Genomic DNA, 24,444 nt, shown 5'->3' with positions numbered 1-24,444 from the left:
TTCTTTTTAGCAATATACAAAAGGAGTGACCTATTTTTTTATTCTTTAACATGATTTTTTAAATCAATATGTAAGCCTTCTGAAATAAATTATGAAATGTAGTCTTGCCCTTGCTGTCTAGGCAGACTGTTTAAACTGCTTCTGAGAACTTCCTGAGGATTCAGTTAATTGCTTTGATATATATTTGGAAAACACAATCTAGAAGCTACTTGATGCGTCTTTCAGCTCTGAAATATCACTTATGTTTATTTCTGCTAGCCCGAAATACATAGTTTCTGATCTTCCATCATGTAAAATGTTTCAGCCTTTAAATCATGGTGTAACTGGAGAATATCTGGGTTTTAGCTTGGACTTACTGTTTGAGTGCTGGTGAAGATGTGTATCTTGTATTGAGGCAAACTGTGGAGGTTCACCTGCAGTGGAAGAAACATGAATGGTGAGCTTACTTTCAGTTTTCTAAACATGCTGGACTTTATTCACAGCATGCAGCTTATTGTACCAGTACAGCTGTGTGAGAGTAAGTGTGTATTCTGAGAGATGGACAAACAGGTCATGGCCAGAAGGTGTTACAGCCCTGGGCTTCAATCACTGCTATTGGCTTTTTGTTCATGAGCTCACTGGAAACAGGCTGTAGCTGGGAGTGCTGGCCTGGTATTTCTGGAAGGCCAATGGTGTAACTTAGATACTCAAATCTATTTAAACTAGTCATGTGAATGCCAAGCGTGTTAAAGTGCAACCTGGTTTTTGGTTTGGGCTAAGCTGTCCTATGGCATGTATATAGTAGAACAGTCATGAATGTTTTCCATATGGTGAAGTGTCAGTTACCCTGAAATGGTTCTCTGTGGTGGTGAGGTCGAGGTGTTTTTTTTTTTTTCTGTTTTGTTATGTTCTGTTTTGTTTTAAATATTTTCCAAGAATGGAAAACAGTGAAGCAGTGAAGTTCCATGGTTCTCTAAGCTTGACTCATGTTGTAAGTGCTGGAATAAAAATACAAGATGTTGCAGAAGCTTTGTTTGTATTAGTAAATGCAGCTCTGTGCTATATGAAGCTATTTGTGCTATATGGCTCTCTACCACACACAGCTGTGGATCAGCAGCAATTATAGCATCCTAAATGGGACCACTCATTCTATTCTATGCAGTTAAAATGGGATTGACTGCACTAGCATCAGATATTGCTAGAAGGTGCTAAGGAAGCTGAGTTGCTATGGCTGTGACTTTAAAACTTAAATAAGGTGCCTTATTTCTTGGATCCTAAGGACCTGAGCACATCTGAATTCCATCCCGTAAAAACTGTTTTGCCCATGGGACTGTCCTTCAACCGTCCTCCGGTTTTAATTTGTGAAAGAGGAACTTTGAGTAAAGTAAGCTGTGCTCTCACTCATTAGCTAATTAAGGCAAGATTTCATACTAGCTCTAAAAGACCATTTCATTAAAGCTCAGGGCAAAAGGAGAGCAGCTGGCAGAAGAAGGGAGATTGAATGCATCTATATGTAGGCGTCTGAGGTTCCAGTTACTGATGATGGAGCCCTGGGAGTTGTTATGCTGACCCTACCTAAGGTATACACATCTGTTCAGTCAGGTGACTAGTTTCTTGCTCCATTAACTGTGTTGAATAGCTCTGCATTGGTAGTGATTGGGGAGTAGACATCTACATGCAAATTTTGGGATTTTTTTAAACCTCAGTTGGGAGCCTTCAGCTGATGAAAAAGAATCATTAAAAGTAAGACTATATTTTGGAAAGGCTAAGATTTTCAAAATACTTCTTTACACAGCCAACCCCATCACCCGTAGTCCTACAGAGTAATATAAGGAGAAGACAGAAACCCAGAAACCCTTCACTCCTACACATTCATTTTCCTGTTACATTATTTTAAACTGGGAATAGTTTATGTGAGGATTAGGAGGACTCTGTGGTAGCCTGCAGTTGGTCTAGTTGTGCACTTGTCTGCCTGTGGGTCTGTGCCCTGCTTCTGCTGGGCATTGTGTTTCAATGTTGTAGGCCAAAGTTCTTCCAACAATTAATAGCTCTGTAAATTATTTTAGTACATACCCCCCCCCCCCCCCCCCCAAATCCCACGCTAGTTTTTGTAGTGAGATTTTCCTTCTAGTGTTGCTTTTAGTATCCTGGCATACTTCCCAAAGAATGCTGTCTTAATGATTCATACAAATATTAATGTTACCAGAAAGAAATAATTTACCTTGAATGGCTTTAAGTAGATAGAGCACTGAGAAGCTTAATATTATCAAGCTTGAAAATAAATCTCAAATATTAGAGGAGATAAGTAGTTTTTTGTTCTTTGGGCTTATTTGTAAGTCTACCTTGTGAAAGGTAAATTAAAAAAAAATCTTCTGGTGCTTTCATGGAGTCTGAGATCTTTAGTGAAATTTGGCATTATAACTCAAGCTGAGGCAAGAAGCTTTCCTACAAAACTTCTGTGTAGCAGTTTGTGGATAGATAAAATGTAGGAGAATAGAGATGGTGAAGGTAATCTCACCCCTAAGGAGTTACAGCTGTGCTAATTATCAAGCATTAAGAACAAGCCTGCCCTTAATAGGCCACAGCTGGATCCAATTAAGAGGGGTATTATAAAAGAGCAGGTTGGCTGGCCGAGAGGTGAGATGGAGTTTGTTGGCTGTGCTGTGAAGAAAGAATCAGTGCTGTGAGGAGCTGCTCATGAAAATCATCAAGAAGGTATGAAACCTTTGCAGCAAGATGGCAACAGCAGTTTCTGTTCTGCTGTGAGTGAAACCGATGTGTTTTGGACTCTTTGCACTGAGGAAGGCCTGTCCTGCTGCAAACAGCATGGTACTCCGGTGGTGCTTGATGCTTGGCATGGCCCATGGGCCTCCTGAAAGAAGAATGTTTCCCTTGGTAGAGGATTAGGATTTGAAGTTTAGTGTCTCACTCATCTCATTGGAATGCCTGGACTATTGGGTCAGGGGCTGTTTTGAGCTGTAAATTGTGTGCTGTCTCCTAGTTGTTTGTTTGTGCATGGATATTGGGGTTTGGTTTGAATGCCTTTTTAAAAAAATTGTTCTTCCCCTACATGGCTTCAGAAATTCTGTGGTGATCTCAAGAACTTTTTCCTGATAAATACTAGTGCAGTGTAGTTGTTGTGGTTTATTTTTTGTTTTCTGTGAAACTGGCAGGCATCTGCAAAAATCTTTGAATTCAATGAGTTGTCATTTCTTGGTGAGAAGATATAAAAACAAACCCAAGGAGCCATCCTTTAACTTCTTTTAGGCTCTTTTCTTGCTGTGTAAAGTGAAAGATTAACTCAACTAGAAACATCAGCTAGGGAATCATGAGTTACAGTGCAGCATTGAAAGGGCTGTAAGTGATGTCTTTGCTTTTATTAAATGAAGAATGTCAAATACCTTTTGCTTCTCTGTGGCTGTGCTTTATGCACAGTAATCCCTAAGTACATGTTAAAAGGAAACCAACCAAAATTTAAGATACTCTCTCACTTGCTTCTTCTGTAAAGCAGTCTGTTATTTTAAGGTATCCATCCAGGTGCAGGCTTACTGGGAAGGATGCCTCAGCTCCTCCCCCAGGCTCTGATGACACCTCTTGGTTGTAGCTATGCCATCTCCTCTTTATCCAAGACAGGTGTGGTCCTGATGTAGGAATATTTCGACCTGATATAAATTCCTGGAAATTGACAGAAATGTTCACTGAATTTAAGCATCTCAGACCATCAGATTTTGTCCCTCTTCTTACATGTTTGTCTTTAGAATAGTAAAATACATTTTTGAACATATTTACAAAGTTCATCTGAAGATGATACTGAGAGATATTTTTTGGCTGTATTTAATTTTAAATTTTTTAAAGAGAAAATTAGTGATCCACCAACCCAGTTTCCCAAACAAGATTGTCACCTAGGCTGATAGTTACAGATCCAGGCAACTTTTACACTTCTACCTGTTACTGCCTGCTGCCAGAAGGACCCTGACAATTCTGGTTTTCCTACTGTAAAGGCAACTGAATTAGTGCTGCTGACATTAGAGTTGACATTGGGTATGATCAGTTTGTGAGGTGCAGCTGGTTCCTGGGTTTGTGCAGTTTGAGGCTCTGATGTATGTATGCAAGTTGCCTGTGTCTGTAGGGGCTGGTCTTCCTGCCCACCTCTGTCCAGGAATGATAACATTTCCCATGGCAAGTGTACCTTGTTGCTGAGGGGTGATGGCTCACTCTGTTAGAGCCTGCATGTCAGACCTGCAGCAAAAGCTGCATTAGAGTAAGGGTGCACGTGAGAGCTGACTCCAGCAGTGCCAGGTGCCCCAAAACTGAGGCCAGCCACGATCATGACAGTGCTGGTGGAGAGCCTGAGACTGGGTGGGTGATGCTTGCTTTATCCCTGCTTGTATGAGAGGAAGACAGTTTCTAAAAAGAAGGGGAGGAGGTTTTGTCCATGTTTCCCATCTGCCAGTGACAGTATGCCTGCCTGCCCAGAGCTCCCATCCACCCTGCAGGCTCACAGCTGCCCCACATTCCCTTTGCTCAGCAGCTCTGCTCTGCCTCTGGCTGCTTTTCCTTGTGGACCTTGCCTTCAAATCTGCCTCCCTGCCTGCCTAGGAAGTCTTGGCTGGCTTTGCCCAATAATTGAAATGAACGATTGCTGTCCCCCTGCACTAATTGTGCATGTGATCTATTCTTTCCTCTTCTCTAGGGCTCCTATTTGCATAGAATAAACACCAACCACAAAAAAACCCCAAAAAACCACCAACACCCCCCCCCACCCTGAAAAACCAAACCCAAGCAAAAAACCAGATTTTGCTGTTTAAATGAAAAGAGATAAAGGGAAAAAGGAAGGAGAGGCCAGAGCAATTTTCTGCACTCATTCTTTCTAGATGCACTTACTGGAACTATGAGGAACACATGCTTTTCTCTATGAACAGCTTTTCTCTGTGAACAGCAGACCTTCCCATCACTGGGAAACTAAACGCAGCAGTGAGAAACTAAACACAACATTGACCTGCTTAGTAGAGTTTCATCCTGAAAGGATTCTGTAGCACTGTCATTGTATGAAATTGACTTCTTTCTGTATAGAATCCAATCCTATATTTTGTGATCCTCTATGGTTCATTGCCATTTGCTGTGTGCCTGGCAACTCCCTCTGGTTCTTGCACTCTTGCTGGCATCCTATGCTAATTGTATCAGATAGACATTACTGGGAATATAATGGCTGAACAAATTTTCTGTACACATAAGTATATATTAGTTAACTTGCTTTAACCTGGAGTGAAACTGTGCTGCTCAACTCTGCAAATAAATGGTTGTTAAGGTTGGATGCCTTTTCCTGCTTAGGAAAGAGTACTCTGTTTTGTTTGGTCTAGTTGTGACAAAACTAGTTTTCCATATGATGTGTGATGGACTTGACAAGCAACTGTATTTAGTAATTAAATTCTGAAACACTAAATGAATAATAGAAGTTATGAAGGCTCTGTTTAGAGCTTTGGTTGCATTTAAGTAGTTGAGCATGTTAGTTTTCCTGAGTAAAAACCATGTAAATATTGTTGGATTCTTAGTGACTCGTGAAACAAAATACTATGAATGCCAAATTAATAAATGAATGCTATTTGTGGTTATCAACATACACATTCATTATGTTCACTTTGTCCTAATATTTAAATCAGTTAACATGCAAAGTTAAGAGCAGAAAAGTCCCACATGTCTTCACGTGTCCTCCATAACTCACATGTGAGCCTGTGCTAGGTGAAGTGTGATAATCCCATTTAGAGGAGTGCTCTCATCTTGGATACTGGAAAGCCTTGGTTTAATGTTGGACTACACTACAGTTTGTAGTGGTGTAAGAAACTTAAGGATAACATATAAATGTAAAAATACATATTTGAAATGAAAGGGACAGAGGGCCTTAAAAAAGTTACATGAGCTCCCTTTTGCATTGCTTGAAATTATGGGCAGTCTTAAATGTGAGATGAGATTTTTAGCTCTTGCTCTGGGAATGTCTCAGTGTCATTACTGTTATGGGCTAGAGTGTGGATGGGAATTGGGCTCAGAGTTGGCATGATAAGCACATGAGTGAGGAGCCAGTGTGTAGTCCAGCAGTCAACACCAGATGTACTAAACTGTGAAAAATTAGGTGGATGGTACTTCTGGTAAGTGGCAGCTTGAACACTCCATGAATGTTTAGAAATACATAAAGAGGAACATAACACTGTTTTTATTTGTGGGTTAATGGGTAGATTGAGGGCATTGATCTGCTAAATTTCCACTCTGGTAAGCTTGTAGTATATATGCTGGAAAGAAAATGGATGATTTCTGATTCTTAAGGCTGTAGAGATCTGATTTTCTTGATGTGGTATTTATCTGAATTAATTATATGAAAGGTAAATTTACCAATTAATTATATGAAAGGTAAAAAGTTGTCTGGCCCATATTAAAATCAGTAGTTTCAATATGGAGATAATCAGTTTACGAATAACTGTGCTTTAGAGTGGGTCGTTATATCTCCTTTTTAAGGACCAAACTCCAGATGCTACCTTCTATTTGGAATAAGAATGTGATTTTATGAAAAGTTGTATGGTAAGTTGTTTTGTGGCGGGGGGGGAAAGGTATTGCAGAACAGTTCTTTTTGTTTTGCTAAATAAAATTTTGTTGCTAGTATATAATACTGTTGGGGTAAAAAACTCACTGAATGATGGAATATGCCTTTTGCAAGAATTTTCTAACATTTTAATTGCAAAACCTCTTATTAGAGCATGAAAGAATTAGTATGAATCTTCGAATTTGCATTTACTGCTTCTTAAATGTGCAAACAAAATTTACAGTTCTGTATAAAAATAAGATGGAAAAGAAATTTATTTCATATTTTTGTTTGCTTTTTCTTTTTATAATAGGGCTTTATTTGTCCTCTCTGTATGAAGTCTCATGGATCAGCAGAGGAGCTGTTCAAGCACTATGAAGCAGTTCATAATTCTGGCATTGATTCAACTCACGGAGGGGAAGGTCATCTGTCACCAGAAAGGTGAAACACAACTCATTTGTGCATGTGCTTTTGTGCTGGTGTTGAGCTGCTTCTAGTTACACTGAAGGTTTTATTAATTTGAACTTAGGCAGTCAAGTATTTAAATGTTCATGTCCTATTTCCAATAAGGATTAAAAGGCAGCTTGTAACTTATGTTGTCTGATACTGATCTGACAGTAAGTGAAAATCAGATACATGTGTTTATGATATTAAGGCACCTGTTTCTGATTCAGCAGACAATGCAGCATTACAGACCAGCATGATTTTTACAAGTGTGGCAGAAAAAATATGGGTTTCTCCTAATTTCTAACATAGAGCTGAAAGATCATCGTTGGAGAGTGGAGAGGACAACCCTAAAGATAGAGAACAAACCCAATTTTGTCCCTAGTTAATTAGGGTACTTACTGGGTAATTACAATATCAGTATTTGCCTAAATAGCTTCCCTTATTACCTAGTTGTTTGCAAATCTGAGAAGTTTCTATGTGTGCCAGTAATTATCCTTCTTTGTTTCAGAAAATCCATGCTGATCTTCAGAAATCTTAATTAGTTTATTTATTTTTTTTTGGTCAAAACTGTATTATTAAATACATCTCTAGAAAGAATATCAGGTTGTTTCATTTTTGAGAGCAGTGGTATGCAGCAGGAATTGATAATGTGAAACTTTCTCTAGAAATACTTAACTGAGTAGTCTGATTGCTTTGGGAAGGTTTTTCTTGGGGGTAAAATTTATATAGGTTTCCTCTTGCTTCCTGCTAGTTCTTTTTCTGTTCAGTGCTTGTTTTGTGCTGCTGGAAATAGCAGTCCATGCTGCTGTTTTGTCACATTCCCCCAGACTCCCCTGGTTTGTACAGAGGAGATTCAGAGTGAGCAGCAGAGAGGTACACAGCACATGACCCTGTCGCTTCTGCTGATCTTGGGAAGTAGAGTTCAAATGTTTTGTCACAGGCAGAAATATGGCCCAAAATGACGCATAATGACATTGAAAGACATATATATATTTATGTAACTAACTCAAGAGAGGGTGACTGTTTGGTGAGAAAAGAGTTGGAAGATAACGTTTCAGTTGTTGCCCAAATGCAGATCTGTATCTGATCTGAGCAAAGCTGGCAAGCCAGTAGGAGCCAGCATTAGCAGAGGTCTTGGATGACTCCTTCCTTGTGGATAGCTGCCTTCTCTGTCAGCCGCTGCATCAAAAGAAATCCAAATTGGGGCTTTATACAGGATAAAGTGATAGGGTAGTAATGAAGTCATATGGGCTTCTGAAGTGCACATTTATTCAATAATGAATATTCTTTTTATGCCTGATTTAAGTCTTTTTGGAGTAATTCAACTTGGACTTGAAGTGATACTTTTGTAGGATAATAGCATTCATATGGGGAAATTATTGGTCATAACTATATTGTTTATGTAGTTTATGAAATACTTATTTTTATGCCTGCAAATTTCCAAAGTCAGCCAGATGTTGGCTGGTGAAATTTAGTTATTTTTCCCTGGCTCATGACAGTTTAAGGACAAATAGTTTTGTTTTCTCTCACATAATTGAAAAAGTGGACAAGGTCAAGGAATTTAGATGGAATAAAGGGAGTCTGGTGAGAGCCATTGTGTAACACATGAGCTATATTTTCCTATTAGTGTGGTGTTCTTTAATGCTACTCATTTGCATGTTTGCTTGAGAAGACTCTCATTCAACATAAATATGTTCTTCCAAGCCTTGGAATTCCATATTAAAGAAATATTGTGGCCTGCAGCAGGGAGCTACTCCACGTGCTCTCCATGTATGAAGCTTATATGGAATTCTTATGACCAAGATGGGGAGGTGAAATTCCATATGTAGCCAATAGGAAAAGTTAATTGCAGGGAATTACACAGTTTCCTCTTCCTCCCACTCCCCAGTAAATTATGATAAATAAGTTTCAAGAGTAAATAATGTAACTCCCCCCACAGTGTGATTCAGCAAGGACATCAGTACTCAGTACTAGGGTGGAGGCCCTGGCTTTACAAGTGGGAAACTGAGTGGACCATAATGAAAAGGCACTAAGGTTTTTCTGGTCGGTAGGCTCGGATGTTCTGAGAGGAGAAAGAGATTGTCACAGCACTAGCAGAAAAGGAGATTTGGATGATGGGAAGAAAAGCAAAGTTACAGTGCCTGTAGTGATCCTTTACACTAATTCCCCTGAACACCCTCCACGCAATACATTTTCCATAAATTCAGGTTTCATTTTAGAATAGTTGAGCAAAACTTTGTTGGGGCTATCAGGGCAACTGCTGTAGAAGGCTCCTTACATTGCAAACTCATTCCTTTCTCCTCCCCTCCACCTTATCTCTACTACAAACTAGCTTTATACAACTCAAACCATTCAGTGTACTGTGAAGAACATATTAAATGCTTTGGTATTGCAGGTCTGGTGTATGTTCAGTCCAACTTCAATACAGCTGGCTGTTCCACCTGCTTTTTTATTTATAATCTGAGATCTGAGTCTTAGCTCATTTACTTGTACTGAGGAGCAAGTAGCTCCCTCTTCTCCACCCACAACCAATGTGCAGGTTTTGGAATGCAGCTACACCTGCCTCAGTAAAGTTGTATTTGCAAACCTCCAGTAAATGTATCACACAGGCAGAATAATGAGTACATAACAAAATTTTCCTCTGAAAAAAATTAAATCTCCCAATATCCCATCTTTGTTTTGTCATTAAAAGTGGTCCACCTTGGAGTTCTTTCTCCACTGGTTGAAATGCATGTTTCACTTGTTACTTCATGACCCTGACCTGATGTTAATATGCTAATGTAGATTGAATTTATTCCTCACAAGTTTAGCTGAGGAATAACTTGCATTGGTGGTTTCTTTTCTCCTAAGTAGGAGATAATTTGAGAGAACATCTGTGGAGGAGGGGATAATGCACACCAGCAGAAATAAAATTTTATGGTTTCAAAGTGAGAGGGTTTGTTGGCACTGGTACCCTCACATATATATTCTGTGTAACCCTTAGTGTTGCCACTGTACAAACAATAAGAGTATATTTGCATTATTTTAATGCAAACTACCCTTGTAGTTTTGGAGTGGCTGTATCTCAGTAATGCAACATTATTCTTCTGTGTATAGTTGTGCAACTCTGTAAGGAGACTTGTGATTTTGAAGGGTGCTGTGTGAATCAATACTAACAGTTATAGCCATGGTGTGTTCTTGTGTGGCTGGAGGCTTGAGCATGAAATGTGAGAATTTAAAATTCTAAGGCTTTAAATATTCAGACCATTAAGTGAATATGTCTGTGGGGCATACCAAATTTCTGTGTGGATGAAAAATTATGAAACTGCATATTTCAGGGGTAAGATAGCATGCTGTTACTTAGCAGTGTTCCTTTACATGATATGGGAAGTGAAGAAGATGAAACCTGTCCTTTTTGTGCACAGGCATGCAAACCAGTTAAATGTTCCATGCAGAGGCATGCAAACCAGTTAAATGTTCGAATGCATAGCTTTGTCATTTTGAACTCATGTGGTTGAGCTGATGCACTGATTTAGATTTACATTCTGTTTTCGTGAGACTTTTTTTCTTATCTATTTCTTTACTTATCCATTTAATATGTTTAGCATTTTTCAGGAGATGTACAAAGTGATATTAATCTTGTTTCTTCAAAGTTTAAAAAAATTCCTAAAAATAGATATTTATAATTATGTAAGTTATATTTACGTAGTACATGGCTATCAGTCCAGTTAACACACATTACAACTTGTATGTAATTGACAAAGTGTAACCACTGTGTATTCATTTTATTCATTTTCTCCACTCTGTGGATATATTTATTCAGAGATGAAGTATCACTGCTCCGACAAGAAGTCCAAGACTTGCAAGCTTCGCTGAAGGTTGGAAATGTATTTTACTTGCACTTGGTTCTTTGTTTCAAATTGAAGTGTTCCACTGTCTTAAGCAACCAAATTTATAGTTTCTCTTCCCATCTTCTTTTTTTTTTTGTTATAATTTTCCCCCTCAGGAGGAGAGATGGTATTCAGAAGAGCTGAAGAAAGAACTAGAGAAATTGCAGGGGCAGCGGCAGCAAGTAATTGCTTTAAAATACTTGAAGCAGGTTTATCGTCAGCATTGACATTGAAGATTAAAACCTTTTTTGTAAGGCACGTGGCCTGATTTAGTTAGTTCTGTAATTTAAATATTGACATGTTCTTGCAAGCAAAGCTAGTTATCTCTACACAATGTAACTGTATATATATAAATGTAAAGAACAAAGTCAGAATAGATAACGATTCTTCCATACTACTCACTACAAGTTCGGTTCAGACTTTTCCTTCTGTTGAGCTTATTCAGAACTCATTTTTTAAAGAAAGTAACTTGAATGTGGTGTTTCATCTTTTATGAGAAAAGGCTATAGAGTCTTTCTTGTAAGAACTTTTGGAAAACAGCAGTGATATTTCATAGGTATCCAGCTGAGCTCAAAAGATAGTGCAAGGCAAATTGTGGTGTGTTGTGCCCTGAAGGAAACTCTTGCTTTTTTTATTACTATGAGCTGCTTAGATGCGGGTTAGTTACAAGCCTCAGAAACTGCTTTCTGTCAAAGCTCCCTCTCAGGATGTACTTCTTGATGTCTGTAACTTCTGTTTTTAGGACAGATTTCTATATTGAGGAAAGAGAGGGGGAGGTTATTCTTAATGGAGTCTTATGAGAGGAAACCTTAATAGTGTAGTGATACGTGAAATGAAAAGTCATCTTGGCCTTTTCCAGTCTTCCAAATGTAGCTGTTTGAATTTAGGTATTTTTATACTGCTGTGCAGTATTTGAGCACAGATGTTTTTGTTTCCCTGTGTTTTCCAAAAAATGGATGAACTTTGGAAGTAGTAGTTTTTATTCCTACTGTCTAATGGTGCATTTATTCTGTTTTCTTAAGGAATCTAAATCTGATGGATTGACAACAGCTACATCTACAGGTGGCTAACATTTTATTATATTAATTTCTGCACTGCTTTGGAATTTAGTTTGGTTTAGCTTTTAGGTAAATCAGCACTTTTGGTAAATTAAAGAGCTAGAAAGCTGGAATATTACAATTACTGGCAAAAAAAGTAAATTGTAATATCTATTAAGAGCTATTTATGTTAAGCAGTAGTCTGGGGAAATGTTCCAGAGGCTCAGGGTTTGAAATTTTTAGAAGCAAAACCAGAGTTCTGAATCTGAAAGCAGTTATCATGAGGCATTTTGAACACTTCTTTAATAATTTCATATATTCAAGCAGTCAGATATATACTGTAGCACAATCCTATATAAACTATAGCATTTTTCAGTGGTGGTTTTATGTGGTGTTTTTCTCTGCTCATCACTAGCAAAGAAAACAGTGATTTTTTATTTTTTATTTTTTGTTTTGAAGACCCATAATTTTGCTCAGTTTTTCTCCACAAGGCTCTCATAAAATAACATTTTCCGTATTTGTACATAAACTATCTGTCTGATATTGATTAAAGCTTTTAATTACAGTTCAGGGCTTGGAGTTCAACATCATGTTTCAGTGCTCTGCAGGGCTATTTGTGACTAATGAAAACCAGTATGTACTTAATCCTGCAGAGTACTCAATCATGCTTGCAGATATTTAACTTCAGTAAAGTTATTCACTCTGCTAAGATGATTGGATGTTAAGGGGTTTTGGATTACATAGTCACTGGTCATGGTTAGTTATGAGGAACTGTATTGTCCTAATTCTTCTAGAAAATAATACTGTTTTTTTTTATGGAAATAGAATCATTAGAACGGCAACTAGAAGAGATCCAAGTAGAAAATTTTAACATTAAGCAAATGAAAGACTTATTTGAGCAAAAAGCAGCACAACTGGCCACTGAAATTGTGGGTAAGTGTATTAGCATGAGATCTGATTCTCTTTACTTGTGCAATTTGTGAAAGGGATCAATTATTCAACTTCTTTCTTATTAGATCTTAAATCAAAGTATGATGAAGAAATCAGCCTTCGGGAAAGTGCAGAACAGAAAGTGACGAACCTGAGACAAGAACTGCAGAAAGAAAGAAGTACAGTAGAAGACTTAAAGACAGAGCTGGTATTCACACCACATTAATGTTTTTGTTGTTTTCAAGTCAAGGGAGGGGTTTATTTAAATGCTTCCAAACATAGTTTTAAAGCAGTGAAACTCTGTTGAACTTGAAGATGTATGCTTGTAGGCTGAAAAAAATCAGAGTACCATTGTTTTTGATCTGCATTTTCAGTGTTTTTCCAGTGAGAAATTATATGTTGTTTCTGACATATATTAAAATTCACTCTGTATTATGTTATAGTCTTCTCATTTGATGCTCTACCCTTCAGCATTTCTGCAGTGTGTTACACATATAGATGTGCAGCACAGACCTGAACTTGCAGCATGCCATTGCTGACTTCCACAGCTATCTTTAGGTCACTCTTTTTCCATGAGGTGTTATGCTCTGACTGTCCTTGGGCAGATGGAGTTTTAAGAAGTGCTCAGAGAGCTGTTTTGTGACATGGTGGCTGAAAATCTGGCAGCTGTCATCATCATGCCTATGTTAATCTTGTCCCTCTTGCATTTGGCTGATGATACCAATGTGTGTGTATTCCAGGATTTGGGCTCCTGATTACTTTTATATTCAGCCATGGCTCCAGGGAACAATCCCAGTGACTCAGCAAGCTGGGCCACTTCTAAAGCAGTAATACAAGCAATTTCCTAGTTTCTCATACTCAGCTACTGCTTAGACTCTGGATGAAAGTAGGACTTGTTTATCCCCCTTCTTCCCTGTAGCTGACTGCCCTCAAGGGCCTATTGGCCTTGTCCAAATACTGGACCTATCCATTCCTCCCTGTTCACTTGCTTCTTGTTTTGCCTTATTATTTATTCTGTTCCTTTTCTCTTCTAAAGATGCCAACACTCCTTTTCTCTGCTTTCTTTATTGCTCCTAGTTGCCACCCCTCTCCTTTCCCTCCATGCTGTTTCATGCTGAGGAATGTCATGGTGCTTGAGATGCAATTACAAACAGATTTTACTTGTGGTTTTGGTATGAGCTATATCTGATAGTATCTTCAAGAGGCTGCCTTCAGCTGCCCTTTTGTTTTGTCTGTGGTGATTTTCTGAAATAATTCTTGAAGACAGGGGCAGTATCCTGTATCTAGCCATCTACCTACATAAAAGTCACAAAAATTAAATATTTGAGACAATTTTCTTTTTGTCAGATTTGATTGAAATCAATCAGCAAGTTCAAAATTTAGCAGACAAAACGTAAAAACTAGCCTTTAAATCCTTGGGAATTATAAGCACTTTGGGAAACTTCTTTGGGAAAATTATAATACATTTTCTTTGGGAATTATAAGCACTTCTCTGTGGTTTTGGGGTTTTTTGGGGGAGGCTTTTTATCTCTTTATTTATTTTTTAAAATATTTTTAAATGTTTTTTTTAATTAAGCCTAGCTGTAATACTGTATATGTTACCTTGTCTATAAATGGATGATTTGATAGATTTTTAGAAACAACATTGACTCTGGAAGCATGTCTGCCTTTGTGATGTTGCTCACTGCTTACAACTTTTCAGCTACAAAGGCCTGGTGTGGAAGATGTGGCTGTCCTGAAAAGGGAGCTGGTCCAAGTTCAAACACTGATGGATAAAATGACCCTGGAACGTGAAAGAGAATCTGAAAAGCTGAAAGATGAGTGCAAGCACTTGCAGGCAGAGCAGGCTAACTCTGAGGTATAATACTCATGCCTAATAATAATCATACGTAAAGATGGGTGTTCCGGCTTTGCTGTGATTATCATATGAAAATGGAAATAATAATAATTAATCATAATGAAAAAGCATTTAATTGAATCTTCTCACTTCTTCAAAAGTTTTGGGTATTCTGCTTTTCCAGCAGTTATGACTTCCACTTCCATACAAGCAGAAGAAAAGGAATGCAGCATCTCAGAGTTGGATCTTTACTCCTCAAACTGTCTAAAACAGCTCCTGACTAAAACACAATTTTGCTAAGTGTTACTCTTAAGAAAATAAGAACTGGAAGTCCTTCATGGACACATTGGCTGCAGTGCTTGACATAAATGTTTGGCCATGTTTCATCTCAGCTTTGTTCTTTAAGACCACATCAAGGACTGAAAGTTTAAAGTGGTTTTTACACCATCCTTCGCTGATTTTACAGGCTGGTTGAGGATACACATGTTAATATTGGTTTTCAAAGTGAATATCTTTAAATTAAGGTAAATGCTCAGTATGGGTGAAAATAACAAAAATCCTTTTAATCCTATATGAGCATCTTCAAATATTGCAGGAGAGGGATGTGAAGAATAGTATAGTCTACAATTGTCACCTAAATCTGTTACACATTTTTTCAGAGCTCTATCTGAAACTGGCATCTACATCTTTACATGAATATTCATACTGAGCGGTCTCTTTCATCTTTAGTTTTCACTATAGTTGCTCCTGCATAGTAAATGTGTTATGAACACAGCTGCACTGCTTTGGAACTAAACATTGCTATGAATCTCTGCTTATTAGGATTTGTTTCAGTATCTTATAAATCCTCAATAAATGAAGAAGCTAGGCTGGATTGTTGACTTAAGTGCCCAATGAAGTAAACAAAATTAGTAGCCTAAATTGAGGGTAAATTTAATAAAGCCAGGACTAGTGGTTTTTTTGTGTTTGGGTTTTTTCTCCCCCTCCTACTAAGCAAAGGCATTAGAAACACTGGAATATTTATAAAACAAATTTGAGGAAGTGTGCCTACTACAGCTTTTGCAACTGCTTCTTTCCATCTTTCATCCATCCATTTTATCATTCTGCTTTCTAATAGAGATACTTAAATTTGAGGTAAATTCTTTTCAAAAGCATTTAATTTTCATAGCAAATTTCTGTCATATCAAGACAATTTCAAGATGTTATTAAGCAGATGCATTCCTGTTTTTTTTAATAGTTCATTATTCATACAGACACATCAGCAAGAAAATACCACGACTGAATATTTATCAGGATGTGTTTCCCTGTTAAGAAAGAAATGCAGGATGGTCTAACTGAATTGTGAACAAGAAATGGATCTTTATGCATTTAAATTATGATTCTAGTTGGAAAGGCTAGAATGTGCTTTGTAAACTACCAGCACATTTTCTGCATTATATTCTCCCAGTATGAAATAATCATACTGTTTTCTGATAACATCCTGGAATGTTTGGCTAAAAAAGACCTATCCTAGGATGTGTTTTAGCTAACAGCTCTGCTATGAGACAGTGTTGTGAAGCACAGTGTTACAGAAAGCCAGTGAACTATATGCAGTCATATACTGTGTCCTTATGTTCCCTTCGGTGTTCCTTTTTCTGTAGGAAGCTTGTAAATTGGATGGTCATTGTCTATTACTCCTGTTCTGCTTTAGTTCAGTTTTGAATTCAGTATTTATGCATTCGTGCTGAAATCTCTGCTTATGAGAACGATAGGAAAGAAAACTTCTTTATGAAAGGTCACTACTATATAGTGTATTTGAAATGAGTGCATTAATACACAGCATGTTTTAGGGCAGCCATGCCCTCAAGTGCTTTTCTTGTTTTCTTCCATTACTGTATTCAAATACTGTGCAGTCATTGATATATTCTGTTCTGTACTGATCCTCTTTAATAGGTAGTGTTGTTCCTCTGATTATGCTTACCTGCAGGGTTGATGTGTCCAAAAGTCACACAACAAGTTTGCATCAAATGCCAGACTTGCTTCTAGAGCCTTTTCCAGCACAATTCCCTTCCTAGAGCGGCCAAGATTTTGGCCGTGTAACTGCAATGACTTGGAAAGGTTTCACCTTTGGCTAGAACTGTGATAATTATCAATGGATAATCTGTTTTGATTTTAATCTGCTTTGGGTTCAACTTGGCATTTGCTATTGGATTGAGTCAGATTTTTGTCTTCCAGAATAGAACATAAATGAATCTCAGCTGGGAAATTATGCTCAGTGATACTTATGATGGTGTTCTGAGGTTAGTTTACAGGTGATTTTTTCCCTAGGCTTTTTATTTGTATAGAAAACATGTTTTTATTTTGCTACCATCCATCTTGCTTTTGTTGGATTATGCATGGAAAGCTTTGTTTTAAATGTGGATTTTTCTGTTTGTCTCTTCAGGCTACCATTAAACAATTAAGAGCTGAACTTGCCAAAGGACCTCAGGAGGTAGCTGTGTATGTTCAGGAGCTGCAAAAACTTCAAAGTGCAGTCCAAGAGCTAGAACAGAAGAATCAGGTGAGAATGCTATTATTTCCTGTGTTTGTCAGTTCACATTAAAATGGAAACACATCACACAATGCCTCTGGGAGTACTGAAGACTAACTTCTTGCAGAAGTTGAGAATTCCTTTGCCATTTTGTTTAACAATTGGCCTATTATAATGCACAAGCAAACACCATATTTTAATGATCATCATAACCTGCAACTGAAATTCTTTAGGTTGCTATGATTGCAAATTTTTAATAGATGTAGTTTATGCTTACCTATCATTAAGCAGAATTGCCATCTCATACATTAAAAGTAGTACCCCTGGAAATAATACATTTGCCTAAAAATCATAATTTGAAAGATATTCTGAGTTCTCTTTGTTGGTTTTCCAGTTTCTTAGCTTTTAGATTATACTTTTGTCATCTTTTTCAGGCCATTTACTGGCATTATGAATGGTAGAAAATGGAAATTAATTCCAGAAACTTCTCAACTTATATTCTTTGAGAGCTGTTACCAGAGCTCTTTGAGCTTGCTGCATTTTGTATTTGTGTTTAGTCATGTATTCTGGGGGTTAAAATGGAAATAGAGGGGGACAGGAAACAAGGACAAAGATTTGTGCTGCTTCGTGTTGTATGTAACACTGGATATGAACTGGACATAACACATATGCATTTACTAGGAACCTTGTCTGCCTTGGAAAAAAGGGCAGGGACCAAACAGAGTGTATTTAATGTAATCTAATGTTAAAGCATTTGCAAAAAAATATAAGAAGGTGCAAGTAAAAGTTGGTAAATGAAACTTCCTTTACCAGGATGACTCTGTTTGGTTCACTAAATCAGGTGTAGAACTGAAAAAGTAAGAGTTGTCATGCTGTAATTTTCCATAGACCAGCAACAATGAATCAAGCTTTTGGCAGAAGTGTTGCTATACAATATAGAGCCCTTTCCTGAATCTGTTGGTATTTCATTAACAATGAGGAGTTAAACAGATTGATGCATAAGATAACCACACATTCAGAGAGAGTCCTCTGCTATGTCAGATTAATGCCTAACACCACTTGAGGAATAGGAAGAAGAGAAATGGCAGTGAGCTGCTTTTCCTCTTGCAGTTTTAGTGACTTAAAGCAGTTTACAGCCATCTCTTCATGCAGCTTTTTATAAGGTGGTATCCATAAGACTTATATGCTAGCTAAGGAATTTTGACCCTGGAGGAATTGGACCTAGAAATGGAAAAGGTAAGACTACCTTCCAATAAGAGAAATTGCTTCCACTTTGAACAGTGTGCCATCGTTGAAAAATCTGTCAGGGAGGAGCCATTAATTCACGACAGAATACATTATATGTAGAATATATAGCATATAATACATTTGATATGAACATTGATTTATAATCCAGTTGCAATGTGGGAAGATACTTCTGTGCATTGATGCAAAAGTTTTCAAGCTCATGTACAACCTCAAGCAAGAAAGCTGTTTCTTGTATTTTCAGGAGCTATACTGAGAAGAACAGCAGTATATATAAGTTTAGCTTCAGTTTTCTGAGACCAGCTGGAACTCTATCTTTGTCATTTTTTAAAGCACAGTAATTGTGGGGCTTGGCTTGCCTTGCAGAGGCCTTCTGTAGCCCAGAAGATAGCTAGCATGGAAAACTTTTCAACTTTTTCCCAAGCAATTGCAGTTGTAATTTAGTTGATTGGAACATTCAGGGAAAACAAATTAGTTTTCAGGATACAGAAATAGAGTTTGTGTGATGTTCTCAGTACAAGGAAGTGAATTTATGTGAGAATATGAAAAACAGTATTTCCAATTGAAACTGTGTGCTGTATGGGCTCCAGCACCGATGTGTGTAATATGAGATACAGGTTAATATTTTCTTTAATAATGTTTTTGAACAAGTTCTTCACTGTTCAGCATCAACACTTAGAAATTTGAATAATATGTTGAACAGCTGCAAGCAGAATTGTACTTGATTTGCTATGTAACTCTCCTCACAGAGTCTGACTGAGAAGCTGCTGAAGAAAGAGCAGGACTACACCCAGCTGGAAGAAAAACACAATGAAGTATCTGTGAGTAAGAAGAATGTGCAGGCAAGTTTTCACCAGAAAGACCTGGACTGCCAACAGCTTCAGGCAAAGCTGTCTGCATCTGAAGCCTCGATACAGAGATTGCAGACAGAGCTAGGTGAGAAGGCAGAAGCAAGCCAGAAGCTTAAAGAAGAGTTGTCAGAAGTAGAGACAAAGTACCAGCATCTCAAGGCAGAATGTAAACAGCTCCAGCAGCAGAGAGAGGAAAAAGAGCAGCATGGCCTGCAACTCCAAAGTGAGCTCAGTCAGGTAAGTTTCCTTAAGGCTTCCAGAACATCCTGCTTGAATGGTTCCTTAAAACCATCTCATAAGTTTAAAAAACTGCATAGGCATATTTCTTATGAACATGTATTAAATTTCCTTATTTGAAGGAAAGTAATTAACCAGCACTTGTATTTTACTACTCTGTAGGAAGTTTGAGAAAAGCAAGTCTTTACATTAGAACTGAACAGTGCTTGATTTAAGTCTGAGTGGTGAATGTAGTAGGGAATACCTAGTGTAAAAACCCAGGGTAATGTGAAATCTTGATACTGCTTCCTTTGTGTTTCTCCCCAAGCAGCTTCTCTTTATGTTGCTAATAGCTGGGAAAGCATCCAGAGCACACATTCCCCTCCACCAGAACCTATTATTGTGTTGAGTCAAATGACTTAGAGAAGTAGGACTTGCATATAACATTGAGCATTTTGCAACTTGTGGTTGGTTGAATTCAGTTTATCTTTTTTTGGAGAGTAATGTGTTAGACTGGAGAAATACTTGTATATCAGTAATCATGTCCAGACTTGAGATGTAAAAAATTATATCCTTATTTGTTAGTATGACATACTTCATTTTAATCTTTCTAAAGCTTATTTATTTTAAAATGAGTGTTTCTGAGTTTTCAACCCTTTATAAAATCTGAAACAAGTTGCAAGCTCCCTATGTATAGTTTATGTTGGAAGAACTATGACTTGGCTGAACCACATTTATGTGTGTATTACATCCCCAGAATGTCTTTCCTTCTCCCATCAGTCTTCAGTCAGGGTGAGAGGAGATAATTATGTTAGTTATCTGCATTTGGTGAAACTGCTGGGCTAACAGAATCATAGCCAAGAGGTTGAGCTGAAATCTGTCTTCAGCCTCAGAGGGCATTTTCAAGAAGGATTTCTGGGGTGGGAAAATTAAGGAGGAGGATGGTGAGTAAAGCACTGGTGAATGAATTCCTATGAAAAGAAATGGAGGCATGACACATTCTCTGGTGATACCATTGGGGAGGAAGACAACCTAACAAGCCCCACTGAACTTCAGGATGTGTTTTAGAATTGTATAGTAACAGAATAATGCAGGAAAAAAACCCTTTGTACCTGGTATAAAGGAAAAGAAAAGCCAAGCATAAATATATTCTCCTTTCTCTTCCTGCAAAGAAGAGTTCCTTTACTATTGTAATGAAAGGAGTAAATTCCTCCTATTTATTCACTTGGTACTTCACTGGAATTAGCTTTTTATGCAAGTAGTCCATTAGCTTATATTTAGAATATGAATTCTCTTGATGGAGGTATATGTATAGTTGTTTAGTCAAATCACATTTTTAAAGAATCCTTGTCATCTTCTCAAAATTCATTTGAATAAGTGCATGTCTGGTTAAGTTTGTACATGTTAGAATTTGGGTGATGTGGAAGAAGTGATCTTAATGGAAGAAACTTCAGTTATAGTGTTGGTTCCAGCATGGCAGTAAGGAGGAGGGTGTGGACAAGAGAGTCTGGACTCCTTCAGCTTTGAAGAAATGTTAATTGCTAATAAATTCTGTTGAGAAAACTTGAATCTACTTGATTGTATCTTTCAAAGTCTAGATATTTTGTCACGATTTTTTTTGCATTCTGTAGCAAAGGTTAATCCTGGATTTTGTGGTCCTGTTTACTTAAAATGTCATTTTAAAGGTCTTCAAAAATACTTGACCATCCTGTAATAAAAGTAACTAGTGTAAAATATTGTTTACTGATTTCCCTCTTTCCAAACATTTTCTCCCAGTATCAGCATAGCCATGAATAGTTGTTATCTTGTTGCACCCTTTCTTCAATAGATTTTTTTTCTACAGTTCTTGTTTGTATTTTTAGTGAGGAAGAAATATTTATAATTTGGTGATCCTGCAAGAAAAGAGAAATGTTCTTAGGTACTGGAGGAGAGATGATGGTCTCTTTCCTCACCCTGTCCTCCCTCTTCTCCTCACTTTTTCCTAACTGTACAGTTACCGTTAGCAGTCAGCATCTTGGCCACGTGCCAAACAACTTTTCACTTATGATTTTTGTGCTTGTGGGCAGATAATTTAGCTTGATTTTTTAAGAAGATAAGTAATGGCTACATTTTATTTCCTTAATAATTTCCCCATTTATTTCCCTGTCTCCAAACTCTTTAAACTTTTGCATTTTTTGACATCTTGAGCTAAATTTTGACACATGGTATAAAGGACTTCAGTGTTAAGTTCTTTAGTGTTAAATTCTTTAGGAAACAGACAGCAGGAGTGAGGCTTCACCCCACCTTAACACCTGGGTGGAAAGTGTAATGGTATCACAATCACTGTTCCTTTTACTGCTCTGCTGGGCAGCCAGTTGGTCAAACAGCTTGCAGTGATTGCTTGCAGTGAGCAGTAAAATTGGGCTGCCTTTTGCAAAGTTTTTAGTTGGGGTTTTAAGGGAAGCATGAGGAAGGTTTAGGGGTATTGCAGGGAGGACCTGGAGTTAAAAGGTGAATGGTTCAAGGGCCTTGGACATAAATGCATAGGGGGGAACAAGCTTCATTCATAGCTTTCCCACAACCTATGGAAAGTTCTTGCTGTGCTGCAAGGTCTGATCCTTTCTCTGGTTTTGCACTGAGTTAACAGGCCATTGTGTCCTTGAATGTGTTCATATAGAAGTAGGCAGGAGGCAGCCCAGGACCTATAGTGGCAGTTTCACATAGAGTAAGCTGATTATATGAGAAGAACTTTTTAGAACAGTGAATTATAAAAGGCCATCCTTGCACTTTGAAGATGATGCAGTACTGCTTTTGATGACTGATAAAAGCATGAAGCAGGTTTGTGTCCAGCTGGAGGAGCACATCCACCTACTTACTCTTTGCTGCTGGAAGGTACTGGACTATAAGCCACCAAAGTTGCCATGTACCCTACACTGACTGTTCCTGTATCTCTTCTCTGCAGAGAATGAATGCCATTGATGTAGCTAGCTCAAGCTAAAAATTACACTCTCAATATTCTAGCAGAACAGTGTATTGTGGGAGGGAGTGGAGCAGGTAAAGGCAGGGTGCTTCAGCCACTGGATTTAAAAGAGTCAGCTGGTGAACTGGATAAGCCAAGATGGCTCAAAGCATCATTATTTTACACGATAGTCCTTATGCTTTTGAAGGACCGCCCTCTTTCTGTTAAATCTCTGTAACTTGTTTTGAAGGGCTCTTGTAGATGAATGAGGATGTTTCTGGGTCCTTCCAACCCACTTTTTTGAATATCATTTCTTGGCTGTGCCGTTGAGGCTCTTTCTTAAGATTATTTGTGTTTCTGAGGTGTATGAGGTACATACATGACCTCAGGAGGTCATGGACTTGTTTTGGTCAGGGTTATGAAAACTTCACATAAACATTGCATGAAATAAGTCTATATCACCGTTGGCTAAGGAATGGCTGAAAAAGTGGGTGACTCTTTTTTGCAGCTGCACAGTAAACTCCTAGAAACAGAGCGCCAGTTAGGGGAGGCGCATGGGCGGCTCAAGGAACAGAGGCAGCTGTCCAGTGAGAAACTGATGGACAAAGAACAGCAGGTGGCTGACCTACAGCTAAAACTTTCTCGTGCTGAAGAGCAGGTAGGGGTTCTTATGCAGATTCTATAGTTTGTTCTGGTGATATGTCTGTACACACACTTGTGGTGATATTGCAGTTTATAACGGTTGTTTTCATGGGAATTTGTTTTGACTAATACTGTCAAGGAGTTACAGTAAAATTATCAAAATCTGCTTAGATGCTGCTTGTCTTTACAGATGTGTGTGTGTTTGTGGTGCTTAACAAATGAACAAAAGTTGTGCATTTTGCACTTAGGAGCTTTGTCTAAGGGTCTTATGAAAAAATTACGTAGGTGTACATAGGCCCATATGGGTTGCTTTGTATGAAGATTTTTTTTAAGATAAAGCCCTCCATGAAGAAAAAGTAAACATGGCACAGCCATTATAGATGATAATTGATAGTTAATAATCAGTGTGGGGTGGATGGGCAGAAAACACTTGTTTTATTATTAATTTTTATTTGTTTTAATGAATATCTTGTATATGTTGCTGATTTTCTGCTGGCTGTAGGGGGATTGGCCAAATGTTTGAGTGGTATGTTGTCAAAGCTTTAAACTTTTCTGTAGCTAATTTGCAAAGCCTTGAGTAGTATAGAAGTGGAGAGACTGCTAAACTGAGGTTGCTACTAAAATAATGACTGACAGTTGCTACTGAAATTGCAAAAAAAGTAATAATAATGTTGTTTTACAGGTATCTTTATTAGCAGTCATGTTACATCTTAACAACTATTGCAAAAAACATACTAAAAATTTCTTATGTTGTAGATTATTTGAGAGCTAAATTACACGTCTGATAATTCTTTTATCGTTCTCGCTTGTGATATAGAATCTCACCGATTAATTGTAATGAATGCTTTGATTAGATTTTGATATAGCATTACAGATTTTTGTTTTTATAGAAGTTTTTAAATATCCATGTTTACACTAAAATATTTTATAGTTAGAGTGAACATTGAGTATAATTAGCATACTGAGTGGTGCTTTTTTTCCACTTATTAGTCTGGTTTGTTTGGTATTTGGTTTTGGGGTTTTTTTTCAGCTAAAGGAAAAAGCAGCAAATTCCACGGAATTGCAACATCAATTAGAAAAGGCAAAGCAGCAGCACCAGGAGCAGCAAACACTTCAGCAAAACACAACAGCAAAACTACGAGAAGCCCAGGTAATGTAGTTATGCATCCTCATGTGAAAGTGGGTTCCAGGGTTCCATTATGCTAAATACTTCTTCTTTCTAAAAGTGACTTGCAGGAATTACATTAGTTTCAAGAAATTAATTTATAAATCTGGAATAGGATTTATGGAAATTGTTTGATAAATTTATCCAGTATTTTATGCATTAGGCCTGACTTTTAAGGTCCTTATAATTAAACACTATTAACTTCTTG

At 37.7% G+C, this 24,444-nt stretch overlaps 1 protein-coding gene across 6 annotated transcripts in view; it reads left to right on the top strand.

Annotated features, from left to right (window-relative positions):
• EEA1 (early endosome antigen 1) overlaps positions 1 to 24,444 on the top strand; it is a 62,730-nt gene that overhangs the window by 14,769 nt on the left and 23,517 nt on the right. For 2 of the 6 annotated variants that reach the window (XM_064419704.1, XM_064419702.1), the window contains 11 exons: positions 6,864 to 6,991; positions 10,800 to 10,854; positions 10,983 to 11,048; positions 11,889 to 11,928; positions 12,729 to 12,836; positions 12,920 to 13,041; positions 14,536 to 14,691; positions 17,093 to 17,209; positions 19,174 to 19,512; positions 22,938 to 23,087; positions 24,102 to 24,221. In XM_064419704.1, coding sequence (XP_064275774.1) covers positions 6,864 to 6,991; positions 10,800 to 10,854; positions 10,983 to 11,048; positions 11,889 to 11,928; positions 12,729 to 12,836; positions 12,920 to 13,041; positions 14,536 to 14,691; positions 17,093 to 17,209; positions 19,174 to 19,512; positions 22,938 to 23,087; positions 24,102 to 24,221 — 1,401 coding nt within the window. Of the gene's footprint in view, positions 1 to 1,423; positions 1,560 to 2,611; positions 2,695 to 6,863; positions 6,992 to 10,799; positions 10,855 to 10,982; positions 11,122 to 11,888; positions 11,929 to 12,728; positions 12,837 to 12,919; positions 13,042 to 14,535; positions 14,692 to 17,092; positions 17,210 to 19,173; positions 19,513 to 22,937; positions 23,088 to 24,101; positions 24,222 to 24,444 lie in introns of those variants that run through there. The other 4 variants (XM_064419706.1, XM_064419705.1, XM_064419703.1 and 1 more) reach the window with 4 other exon arrangements.

The sequence above is a fragment of the Passer domesticus genome, chromosome 5 (assembly GCF_036417665.1).
Source record: "Passer domesticus isolate bPasDom1 chromosome 5, bPasDom1.hap1, whole genome shotgun sequence".
NCBI classification, from domain to species: Eukaryota; Metazoa; Chordata; class Aves; order Passeriformes; family Passeridae; genus Passer; species Passer domesticus.
This window is presented reverse-complemented; position numbering and strand designations above follow the sequence as displayed.